This window comes from Anser cygnoides, chromosome 4, assembly GCF_040182565.1.
Source record: "Anser cygnoides isolate HZ-2024a breed goose chromosome 4, Taihu_goose_T2T_genome, whole genome shotgun sequence".
NCBI classification, from domain to species: Eukaryota; Metazoa; Chordata; class Aves; order Anseriformes; family Anatidae; genus Anser; species Anser cygnoides.
Genome location: NC_089876.1, coordinates 41,602,227 through 41,613,624, shown reverse-complemented (window position 1 = coordinate 41,613,624; position 11,398 = coordinate 41,602,227). Strand labels below are relative to the sequence as shown.

General features: G+C 43.8%; 1 protein-coding gene across 4 annotated transcripts in view; it reads left to right on the top strand.

The window, feature by feature from the left end:
* Positions 1-7,636, top strand: part of LOC106046680 (uncharacterized) — a 101,248-nt gene extending 93,612 nt beyond the window's left edge. For all 4 annotated transcript variants that reach the window (XR_010831461.1, XR_010831462.1, XR_010831463.1 and 1 more), the window contains one exon: positions 4,450-7,636. Coding sequence is in view for 1 of the 4 variants with exons in the window: in XM_066996701.1 (XP_066852802.1) it covers positions 4,450-4,471 (22 nt within the window). In the remaining 3 variants the exon portion in view is untranslated. The remainder of the gene's footprint in view (positions 1-4,449) is intronic.
* The last annotated feature ends 3,762 nt before the right edge of the window (positions 7,637-11,398 follow it).

Genomic DNA, 11,398 nt, shown 5'->3' with positions numbered 1-11,398 from the left:
TAAAGACCTCCAGGGATGGTGACTCCACCACCTCCCTGGGCAGCCCGTTCCAATGCTTAATAACCCTTTCGGTAAAGAAGTACTTCCTAACATCCAACCTAAAACTCCCCTGTCGCAACTTTCGCCCATTCCCCCTCGTCCTGTCACCAGGCACGTAGGAGAACAGACCAACTCCCACCTCGCTACAGCCTCCTTTAAGGTAACTGTAGAGAGCGATAAGGTCGCCCCTGAGCCTCCTCTTCTCCAGGCTGAACAAGCCCAGCTCCCTCAGCCGTTCCTCGTAAGACTTGTTCTCCAGACCCCTCACCAGCTTGGTCGCCCTTCTCTGGACTCGCTCGAGCACGTCCATGTCCTTCCTGTAGCGAGGGGCCCAAAACTGAACACAGTACTCGAGGTGCGGCCTCACCAGAGCCGAGTACAGGGGCACAATCACTTCCCTAGACCTGCTGGCCACACTGCTTCTTATGCAGGCCAGGATGCTGTTGGCCTTCTTGGCCACCTGAGCACACTGCTGGCTCATATTCAGCCGACTATCAACCAATACTCCCAGGTCCCTCTCGGCCAGGCAGCTTTCCAGCCACTCATCTCCCAGCCTGTAGCTCTGCTTGGGGTTGTTGCGCCCCAGGTGCAGGACCCGGCACTTGGCCTTGTTGAACTTCATGCAGCTGACCTCAGCCCATCGCTCCAGCCTATCCAGATCCTCCTGCAGAGCCTTCCTGCCCTCGAGCAGATCGACACACGCACTTAGCTTGGTGTCATCTGCAAACTTACTGAGGGTGCACTGGACGCCCTCATCCAGATCATCAATAAAGATATTAAAGAGGACCGGCCCCAGTACCGAGCCCTGGGGGACTCCACTAGTGACCGGCCTCCAACCAGATTTGACTCCATTCACCACAACTCTCTGGGCCCGGCCATCCAGCCAGTTTCTAACCCAGCGAAGCGTACGCCAGTCCAAGCCCCGAGCAGCCAGTTTCTTGAGGAGAATGTTGTGGGGAACTGTGTCAAAAGCCTTACTGAGGTCAAGGTAAACCACATCCACAGCCTTTCCCTCATCCACCAGGCGCGTCACTTGGTCATAGAAGGAGATCAGGTTCGTCAAGCAGGACCTGCCTTTCATAAACCCATGCTGACTGGGCCTGATCGCCTGCTTGCCCTGCAAGTGCCGCGTGATGACCCTCAAGATAATCTGCTCCATGAGCTTTCCTGGCAGTGAGGTCAAACTGACAGGCCTATAGCTCCCCGGGTCTGCCCTGCGGCCCTTCTTATAGATGGGCGTCACATTGGCTAGCCGCCAGTCAACTGGGACCTCCCCCGATAGCCAGGACTTCCGATAAATGATGGTAAGCGGCTCGGCCAGCTCCTCCGCCAGTTCTTTCAGTACCCTCGGGTGCATCCCATCCGGCCCCATCGACTTGCGCACATCCAAGCTCCGTAGCAGGTCGCCAACCATTTCCTCATGGATAGCGAAGGCCACATCCTGCTCCCCATCCCCTTCCACCAGCTCAAGGCACTGGGTATCCAGAGAACAACCGGTACTGCCGCTAAAGACTGAGGCAAAGGCGGCATTAAGCACCTCAGCCTTTTCCTCATCCTTAGTAACTAGGTTTCCCCTCGCATCCAGTAAAGGATGGAGATTCTCCTTAGTCCTCCGTTTCGCGTTGATATATTTGTAAAAGGATTTTTTGTTGTCTTTAACGGCAGTAGCCAGGTTGAGCTCCAGATGAGCTTTGGCCTTTCTAATTTTCTCCCTGCACAGCCTCGCTACATCCTTGTAGTCCTCCTCAGTGGCCCGCCCTTTTTTCCAAAGATTATAAACCCTCTTTTTTCTGCTAAGCACAAGCCGCAACTCTCTGTTGAGCCAGGCAAGTAACCCTGTCTTCCCAATTGTGCGTGTTTTGAGGTGATTTTGTTTTCATTTCTCTTCTGGAAATAAAACAGATGCTTTTAATAAACTGGCAGAGCCCTTAGGTGCTGCATCTTTTAAACCAGATCAGAGGGTGACTAGAAAACATCTCTTGTTATGAAAACCTTCGCCTTACCTCTAAAGAAATGCATTTGCCTGGTCTATCAAATATAAAAATACATCTTAAAATGTCTATATTTTGTTTTTCTGAAATTCACTACGTCTTCAGACTGTTACTCTGCCCTAAACTGCAAAATATAATTTTAGTTAATAAACCTCTCTTTCACCTTACAGTGCAGTCCCATTGAGATCCCTCTCCTTTAAAAGAAAATGATTTGATTTTTTGGCTGCTGGGGGTGAGGGAGAGGAGAAACTGTTTGGAGAGGAAGCAGGATTGCTTTTGTGTTTTGCCTTCCTTTGTGGGCACGTAAAATGGAGACAATGAGTAAACCTTTCCCATCTGTGACTGTATGCAGAAGTGGGTTACATTGCCTAGAGCAACTGCAGTAACTCACTTGCCACTTTTATAGAACTCTCTGCTTTATTAGTTTTATGCTGATAACTTTATAGTTACTTCCCAGGCATATAAAAAGTGGGTAATTGAAATCACAAAGGTAGCTTAATACCTGAGTTATCATGTAATCGCTTGGGTGCATCTGAAACTAGATTAACGCTGTGCTAGCTCTTTCAACTGCCCAGAGACACGGCTTATGTACCAAGTAACTGCTTGTCCTGAAAATTGGACAAGTGACAGAAGTGACTCTTCTCCTCACAGTGTAAGTTCTGTAATATTTAGGAGCATAAATCATAAATCTGCTGATTAAGGTGCAGTGGGATAAGCCTGGAAACCTCTTGTCTGGATTAGTGGCATTGGTAAAAGCAGAAAATTCTGCGAATCTGCTGGATCTTGAAATCAGGCTTATTTATACCAAAACCTAGTGCTTTCATGGTTTACAAGCACAGATGGAAAAACAGCTTTCACCCTTTCGGCCATGATGAAACATTTCATGGTGGCTAACGGAATGCAAGAGTGAAATGAAAGACTCTCTGTCCATGGCAGGAATAAGAATGAAGACCAGGGATCTCTGGTGCAGTCATATTTCAGGATTAATCCAAATGACTGTGGAAAGCACACACTTCCCACACCTCAACATGTATCACACTATACAGTAGACCTGGGAAATCCTTCCCCTGGCACCCCTCCTTAATCTCCCACATCACTAAAAGGCATTCTTTCCACCAAGTCTTGTATCAGTTCCCTCTTCCCTGCAGAAAATGGCTGCAACAGCAGACAGCTCAGCCAGGGTGCCAGAAATGTCCAATTAAGATGACAATAGAGGGCAGCTGAGTGTGGAAGAACTGCTTCCAGATTGGGTGCTTAGAACTGATATATTTTGTTGTTCATGAAGTAACTGTTGGAAGATGATACTTGGTATCTTGATCACATTTCAAACTTTCCCACATTAATTGCACAATTTCCTTAATTTAAGGGACAGGTGGTTGTCATTTACTTATTCCCCGCACTAAACACAGAGGCGATCTGACCAGAAACCTAAGCGAGGTTTTTTTAAATCTTAGCCCGCTAATTCTATCTTTGTGCATATTCAGTGATTTTGAATCTCAGGAGGTGACAAGTCCTGCTTTTTGTTAGAAGAAACCCAAAGCATGCAAACGGCTTTCTGTGCTGGTCTTTCTGTTCAGCTTCAGAGAGAAACGCGGTGTGCCGTTTGCTTTGGTGCGTGAGGCTCTGTGCAGAGGTGCTGCTTGCGGGAGTGCAAGCTCTGTGAGCAGCAGGAGCGTGTGCTCTCTGCCTCGGTCCCTGATTAAACCCCGTCCTTCAGGCAGAAATGGCTCCTGGAAACCAGCCACTGGTGCTGGGCTGAGATTGCTGAAATAGGAATCGCCTTCTGCCGTTCCCAGCTGCCAGCAAAGTGTAAATAAAAGTAAGCTGTACTTGGACTCTGTGTCACTTAACCGCAGCACAAAATCAACTTACGGGGCTTCACATTTTGGATCTCAGGCGCTAAGTGATTGCTGTTGGTGCCAGAAGGAACACTGACATGCCAGAAAGGGGAACGCAACAGCGCGGCCCCTGCTGCAGCTGAGAGGTGTCTGAGCCCCAACTGGGAGCCAGCAGACACCCCAGCAAGTCCCAATGGCCCAGCCGAAGAGGAGGTTGCCCAAAGACCATGCTCACCCAGTCCACAGGCTGCATTTCATTGATATCCAGTTCATCTGAACACAGCCAAGGCTTACTGGGAAGCGGGTAGCTGTCCAGCTGAACCTGACGGGGAATAGGCGGCAGTGGGGTCTTTGGCAGCCGGTGGAAGTGCAGGGATGGGATGAGGACTGGAGTCCACGGAGCCCCACAGGGCAGGGAGCTGGTGGGCTGCAACAGACAGGTTCATGAAAACCTACACAATACCCATCCTGCAAATTTATTAAATGTGGTTTCACAGTATTTCTTGTAACTCAAAATGCAGACGCTACAATTAGTCCACTAAAGAACATGACAGATCATCTGGCTTTTGTTTTCTCTTTAGGATATTTCACCAAAGGACCTAAGCCTGGTTGGAAAAAGAATACCATGCCCTGTGGCTTCGCGGGTCAGATCCCTGATTGGTACGAACGGCACTTCTCTGTCAGCTCCTGCAGCGCCTGTCGCCCCAGGATGTGCTCTCCTACTGGGCTGCAGCTTACAAGACCAGCAACAGAGCGAGTAGGAAGACCTCTTAACTTTCCGTATGAAGCTGGAAGCAAGCTGATTATGTGAGAACCAAAAATCTCCAACAGGGCAAAGATTTTCAGATATGTTTAAATGGCACTATAGGGGCTGTGGCTCATTTTTTGCTGTTAATAATTTGATACAGCTGTAACATTTATTTTAATAATACCCAAAGACAAATTACAGTATCTAAAAAGACCAGGGTTACATTTTAGTGTTCTAAAAGCTGAGATAGTCATATTAATATATTATGAAGTTATTGTATCAAGAGTGCTAGTATTTTAATTCTGAAACACCTAGGGTCAGTAGAAAATATAAGTAATCTGCAAATTCATTTTAGATACAATGAAATAGCATAGCGTAAGGGGTCTGTTACATTTTAAATAGGACAAACATTATTTATACTTCATGCTGCAACACTTTTTCTTCTGAGGTAAGAAGCAGCAGGAAGGTGCAGCAGGACTCTTATTTGATCACATAGCATCTGCAGACGTGCAGGGGGGCCACAGCAGCTCATCTGACAGCAACAGGCAAAGGCTGCAGTAATTAGGGTGCTTGCTGATGCTGAAGGCAAGCTGCAGAGCAGCCATGCTCACCTGGCCCATTAGAGCAGGGCTGGTGGGGACCTGCTAAAGGGCCACAGGTGGAGGGGAGGTTATAAATGGGGGAGTGTGCAGTAGGGGAGCCACTAGCCCTCTGGTGCAGAGGGGCATGGGCTGGGATCCTGCTCTAGAGCCATTTTCTCCTTGGTGAGTGCTGTTTTAGCTTCCTCTACAGGGGCAGTGTGATGGTCAGGTGCAGCTGGTGGCAATGAGTGGAGGTGTTTCACAGGCATGGAGAGGAGGGGGAAAGGCAGTGGTGAAGAGTACTCTCCCTTGGCTGTGAGCTCCGTGCTCTGAGGATAGCTATGCAGGGCTGTGTGAGGTTACTGTTTCTGTGTCTGGCATCCCAGAGCTGAGCTTGGGGTGAGGTTTGAACATCCTGTGGTGCAGCAGCCCTGGAGGAGCCCAGGAATGGCAGGCGTACATCTACACTCTGGTATCAGCACTGCTTTGGCCATGGGGCCATCCTCAGTTGCTTAAAGTTTCCTATCTTAAACCATGGTCAGAAGTGCTGCTTGCTGGAAAGGTTTCTTCAACTGTTAATTTGCTGATGGCTTTGTGAATTCTTTGATAAAAGAAGAGCTGCATCCTTCTGAAGGTGTGATAAGCATAGATGGTACCTGCTATGATTTATGCTAGCACTATCTGGTTAGAAACCAGTTCTGATGGCAGATCAGAGGAGTGTTTTTGTGCAGCATTAGCGGTAAATGTCATGATGGGATCTTACTTTGAAATAATCGTAATGTCAAGCAGGTGGGGAAAATATGCAAGGAATGCAATTTATCATCTAGCTTCAGAATTATTATTTATGTTCCAAATCCAGTTGCAGTGCTTGTCTGCATTAAGTGTCTCATAAGAAACTGTATAATGCTCCTTGTGAATTTCCCATGGAACTGTTCGTGCTTTGGCAAACAAAAGCCCCGAGGTTAAGCTCTGTGTAATGCTCCCTTGGCCTCTGCTTCCAGACTTAAGAGGATGGTGCAGGAGAAGCCAATTGCAAGCATATGGTATTGTTTCTGTATCCCTCTGTTCCAAAGCGCTCAGCACTGCTTTGGTTTTCAGCTGTTGATATTATAACATCTTTATTTACCTTCTTGTTGCTGTTTCTTTTTCTCACATAAATCCACACCCAACAGATTTTTATTTTTTTTTCAATAAGGAAAAAGCATTGATAATGACTTCTTTATAAACCTGCGGATGCAGTCTGTTGTCCCTAAGGCAGAAGTAGAGTGAAAAATACCATTTTTGTGGGATTCAGCTCCCTAGGAACTGTTTTTCCAGCCAAGACACATTAAAAGGCAGGTAGAGGCTGTAGCACTTGGGTTTCTGCTGGCTTCCAGAGCAGTCTAGTGAAAGGTCACGTTCCAGTTGTTACCGCCTTGAACCAGCAGGAGAGCACAGTGTTTTGAATTGATGCTGCCATCAAGGGTGAGGTCCTTTGTGCATCTTCCCTGCTGGTGGGAAAATCTCAAAGGGACTCATCCTTGTCTCTGCTGTCAGAATAAGGTGCTGAATTTAAATCAGGCCAGAAGCAGTCCAAGGGTTATGTGCCTGACTAACAGTGATTCGCTTTCAAAAGAATTAACCTCTTTATGCCAAAAATAAAACAGTGGGAAGAGCGTTGGGCAACTATAGCAGGAAAATGTTTGTAGTACCTGCCGAAGAAATTTTGTGGGTCTCTGACATTCTAACCCACCAATAAAAAATTAAAATAAAATCTACTCAATGGTTTTGTAAGGTGAAAATCAATCTGAAAACTTACGGTAGATGTCATATAACATCCTGATGAAGTTGAGACATTACTTAGGCCCTGTAGGCACTCAGTACTTCTTATTTCAGAAAGAAACAGAAGTGAATTTCCAATTCCTGGTAAGTTTGTGAATAGTGTGGAAGAATCACTATGGCTTCAAAACAGGGGTTAAGAAGAACACAGCAAACATTTTAGTGTGCATTCACATTAAGGAAGGATGGGTGTACATAGATACAAAAGGCTTTCTCTTGCTTCATAGTTGTTTCTCTTCAGAAAACATTCGGTGTGGTACTCAAAAATGAGATGATTGTAAACCAACAGCAAAACTGCGTGCTTATTGGTAGCTTCATTTGTTGAGAGGCTGAAATGTGATTTTATTTTTTCCCTCCATATTGCATCAGTATCTAATCAAGTAAATCACTGCAGAAGATAAAGTACAGGCTTGTGAGCCTATCATTTGTTCAACAAAGGGAAACTAATGGCTTTTTCATGGAATGATTCTGATGTTTATGACATTATCTTGCTGACTGTTTTTGGTCTATTCTGGCTATGAAAGCTAAAAGAAAACTAAGCTCTGCTTCAAAATTCAGATGCGTGGTAGCTAATTGTAGTACACACAAACTTAATAAAGAGGTGTCATTAGTTGTGAAATATCTTTACTCTAGTGTTTGCTGGGTAGGAGATGGAGAGGCCAAGCTGCAGAGGACTATTGCCAACTGGATCACTCAGGCTGTGATTTTGTTAATTACTGTGGTGTGTTTTTTTCTTTGCATACCTACAAAGCAGAGATGATAAAATTTGTCCCCTAATTGCCTTGAGCTTTTAGCAAATATTTATGGACTACATCTAGACTTTCAGACGAGTATTTAAATTTCTACATCTTGTGAAATGCTTTGCAGAATCGTATCTTTTCCTGCTTCAAACAGCTTTCTCTTTCAATCTTGAAAACACCTTATATAAGAATTGTTGAAGTTTAGGGCTAACATTTTTATGCTAATGATACCACATTATCCTCATGTTAAGCGTTGTTCTGTCTTCCTCATTTAAGCTTATCCTCGTGTTTTGTTCTATACCACCTCTTGACAATTTAAGATGAACTGCAGATATTAAAGAGCACTGAATTGCTCCCACTTGGATAAATGAGAGCTTTGCTATTGGTTCCTCTGGAGATAGGATCAGGACCTTGATAGATGCATGCAATGTCTTGTAAGACATGCTAATATGCTTTCTGCCTCAACAAATAAGACTCTAAGCACTTCTGAAGCTTGTCATCTGGTTCTCTGCAGCATGCATGCTACTACCCTATCAGCTGGCATTTGAAATTGTTCAGTACATAAAATGATCTTCACATTAATTTGCTGGAAACAAAAACAGCATCCCTACAATGGGATTCACCAAATGACTCCCAGTCACAGGTACTAAATCACACCTGAGTACAAATGGAAATGCATTAAATCCACATAAGTACCCAATGAATTCATAATGAGCTGGAGCTGTCACCATTACAGCAGAGCGTAAAGCCAGGAAAGACCTTATAGATGTGGCCAGAGTGCTTGTTTTTTAGGTCCATAGGCACAATAAATATTACTATATCTTTGGCTGAAAGTCTAGTTATGCTCTATTTAAATGGTCATTGAGGAGGTGGAGAAAACTAAAGTGTAAGACTTCATGAAGCTCTTGGTTTTCTGGAGTAGCATAAGTAACTCTCAAATATTCCTGATTGCATGTTTAAATACTACCCTCCTCTCAGCTCAGGATTTCCCTTGACCAGTGACAGCATTTTCAAAGGAAAAGTCAATGTCTCGTACAATCTCAGGACTGTATTTACCTGTGTCTTGCCCCACCAGGAAGCACATTCTACACTACTGCAGTCCAAAAAATGTGCAGTCATGAGAGGTTGGCTGCGTGTGCCCAGGCACCAAGTTCTGGACTGAAGTCACTTGAAGAAATCATTTCTTTGACAGAAGCAGCTCAGCAGTAGCCTGAAAACACTTGGTGAATTGTGACAGTGCCTGAACTAGCTTGAGATCCTGTGAGCTGTAAAACGTATGCCACCAGTACTACAGCATCCTCACCTTCAGATTTAGCAACAGCTAACTTGGCCACTGACTTTGAAAGAACAAATAAATGGAGCACTGATTTATACATTAGGTGTGGAGATGGCTTACAGCCCCATCAGTGCCCTACTAGCATTCCTCCAAGACACTTCAAAGCAATCACAATGAAGAAAGGCATGTTCATTCTTTGTTTCATCCTTTACCTGCGTTTTACCATAAGACAACTAAAATGATGCAGTTCCTGTGAGAGCAAGCTCTGAGTTACTATACCCATGCTTTTAACTTCAATGAATAAGTGAAGGAGGATGAGAAAGTGCAACCTGTAGCAGCGTATCCTGCCTGTCATCACAAATTTACCAACCCCATTAGTAGAAAGCGTGGTCATGTTTGTCTTTTCCAGCTTGAGTCTGCCAGATTACTTCAAAGCAGCTTAGACTTGCTTGTTCTGACCCTTCAAAGGCCAGCCATCATGAGTCTAATACCTTGGCCCTGTTTCCGGCCAGGTTCATAGTTCAGTGGTATTAACACCAGAACAAAGAGAAAAAGCAAATAAATGCCTCTGTCCACTGAGCAGTGACCCTCTAAATTACAGCTGATATCCTGAGCATCTGTGTAGGCAATGTGGCCTTCTACTACAGTATGCTAGAAACATGCATTAGCTCTGGAGGACTTATCTTGCAACCAAACCATCAGTGCAAGGACATTTCAATGAGAAAATGAATAATTCTTTACTCTGATTATGATGATTAATTTTGTTACGTCAGCAGCCTTTGGCACAGTCAGTGACAGCAGCAGATTTCATATGGGGAAAAAAATCTAATTCAAGAGCCAAGAACCTTAAAGGGGAATTTTGTGCAGTTAAGTAATAATATTAACAAATGAGACACAAGCAGCTGTAATTTAAGTATGTCCAGAATAGCACATTCTTTTCTCAATCCTATATAAGACTTCGTAATGACATATAATTGTTTCGTGCTCGATATATTAACCAAGATAAAAACTGATTGTTTCTGGAATTGACCACTGACAGATGGACTCAACTGTGGAAGTTTTTGGACCACGTGAAACTCAGCACAAATTCTATCACAGGTGCCAATTTCACAAGTCAGTAATCACTGTTGGACTGGCAGGCATCCTACTTCCCTCACTTCAAGTTTGGTTATGCAAAAAGACTAATCAAGACATCTGTCAGGTACAGAATTTAAGATGGATGGGTCTTTTAGCATTTAAAGCTAGTTGTCCTTAAGAGTTTTGTTTTTTGAAAGGGATTTGACTTGCAGGCACTTTTAACTGATTTCCTTTCTGATTTGGAAGGCGAGCACTTAAAATGCACTCATCAGGTCATCTTATTCTCCAGTGCAGTTTGTTTCCTGCAGTTGTCATAACCAAGTTGCCCAGTTTGTCAATTTGTTTTTGTCTTGAACGCATTCCAGCTCATGTCTTTTATGCATTTGGTATGAGAGGCATTTAGGAGAGAACTATCAAGGCCAGGTTCCTCGCTCCTGTTTTGTTAGTGAATACTTGTTTGGCAGACCTAGCATCATTAAAAATTGTCCTCAAATGGGGTATGCTCTGCCAACATATGACCCTAATCTGCTTGAGCAACAATAGAGAAAGCACTACAAAAGTACATAATTCTATAATCAGTTCAGGTATTTGATGGATTACAAAAAATAGCTCTCTTGCATTTAAACATGGAATTTAGAAAACTGGAGTAATACTTTAGGTAACTGTCCTTATATTTTGATCTGTCTGCTGTTAGTCACTATCTTTTCAATGTTCCCCTACAGAAGGAAACTAAACGCTATTACCTACATTTGTAGATTGGTAATGAATATGTTGTTTCAAATCAAGAATCACTTCATACACTTCTGCAAGCATCACCACCTTTGCTCAGGTGTGCTGATGACTTGCCTTGTACCAGTGCACTTACACAGAACAGTATCTGAACCCAGCATACCTGTATTTTCCTTACCTTATCAATTCATACACAGGATTTGTTTCCTAACATTTTTTAAAATTATTTTTATATTATATGCAAAGAGAAGAGTTGAATGCTTGGCATGGAATAAACCTGTCTTCTCTTGATCTAATGAGAAATTGATAGATTTTAGTGGGAGAGAAGATATACCAACATTTGTGTTGAAATAATTCTGACTATCTGGGGTGCATTTGTAATGATTACATATAGCCCCAGTTATTAATATCTTGTAATAAAAATTGCCAGAAAGATAATGTTCAAGTACAGAGAGAACTACATTGATCTGCATTACCTACATAAATTAAGTTATTTTAATGCCAATTTACACTGTGTGCAAGCTGCTTTCCAACTATTCAAGTCATCAATAGTTATGACAA